Consider the following 1,049-nt stretch of genomic DNA (forward strand, 5'->3'; position numbering starts at 1 on the left):
TTGCAGGATATATACGGTGCTTTAATAGTGACACCAATCAGTTCGGGATTTTGTTTAGGTAGTAGTAATTGGTTGATCTCTAGCGACCATGAAAAAGTTGCTTTTGTCAGCGGTTCGTCTACACTGACTACTCATCCAAAGCCTATGGATCAAGTTACATTGAAGCACGCAAATCTGTTGATTTTGACGGGCTTAACACAAACGCCAACTGCTAATCCAGACACAATGCTTGGGGAATTGTGCATGACTGTTGGTAAGTATAATCTCAATATCTGATAAATTGCGATATACCCAGCAAAAAGATGATCTCTTGATATTTTGATTAAAATCATATTTCTTAGGAGAATTAACAAATGATAAAATTAATTTATGTTTTTCTGACAAAATTGTTTTCTTTATTAAGTGCATTATTATTCGGATTTTTTGTCGCTGGTTATTTTCTGAATATATAATGTATATTTTTGAACAAAAATATAATTTAAGTAATGATTTTATCTTACCTCGTAAAAATATTGCAGCTGTGACTCTTAGAGCTGGTGGATGCGTCTTGATACCTTGTTATCCCTCTGGCGTGGTGTATGATTTATTCGAGTGTCTGAGCACTCATCTGGATAAGTCAGGCTTCACGCAAGTGCCTCTATTCTTCATCTCGCCTGTGGCGGAGACATCCTTGGCTTATTCAAATATTCTTGCTGAATGGTAATCAATGAAGTGATTCTAAAATATTTCTGATGTATTGCATTCTATTATTTTTTATTTTTTATTTTACTATCATTTTTTACTTTTAGGCTGTCAACAAATAAACAAAACAAAGTTTATCTTCCAGAGGAACCGTTTCCACATGCTTTCCTTGTGAAGAATGCTCGATTGAAGCATTATACATCTACATACGCTGAAGGATTTAGCAGTGATTATCGACAGCCTTGTGTTGTCTTTTGCGGCCATCCCAGCCTTCGATTTGGCGATGCCGTGCACTTCGTGCAGTTATGGGGCGGCAATCCTTTGCATACCGTAATTTTTACCGGTAAGTCTACATAATTCTATTCAGA

At 36.1% G+C, this 1,049-nt stretch overlaps 1 protein-coding gene across 1 annotated transcript; it reads left to right on the forward strand.

The window, feature by feature from the left end:
• Positions 1–8: 8 nt before the first annotated feature.
• LOC108745311 (integrator complex subunit 9-like) lies at positions 9–1,024 on the forward strand (the record flags this gene model as incomplete). The annotated part of the gene is made up of 3 exons (XM_018484672.1): positions 9–253; positions 519–699; positions 789–1,024. Coding segments are annotated over exons 1-3 (526 nt in total), but the record flags the coding sequence as incomplete, so codon positions are not given.
• Between the last annotated feature and the right edge of the window lie 25 nt (positions 1,025–1,049).

The sequence above is a fragment of the Trachymyrmex septentrionalis genome, unplaced genomic scaffold (genome assembly GCF_001594115.1).
Source record: "Trachymyrmex septentrionalis isolate Tsep2-gDNA-1 unplaced genomic scaffold, Tsep1.0 C3545348, whole genome shotgun sequence".
NCBI classification, from domain to species: Eukaryota; Metazoa; Arthropoda; class Insecta; order Hymenoptera; family Formicidae; genus Trachymyrmex; species Trachymyrmex septentrionalis.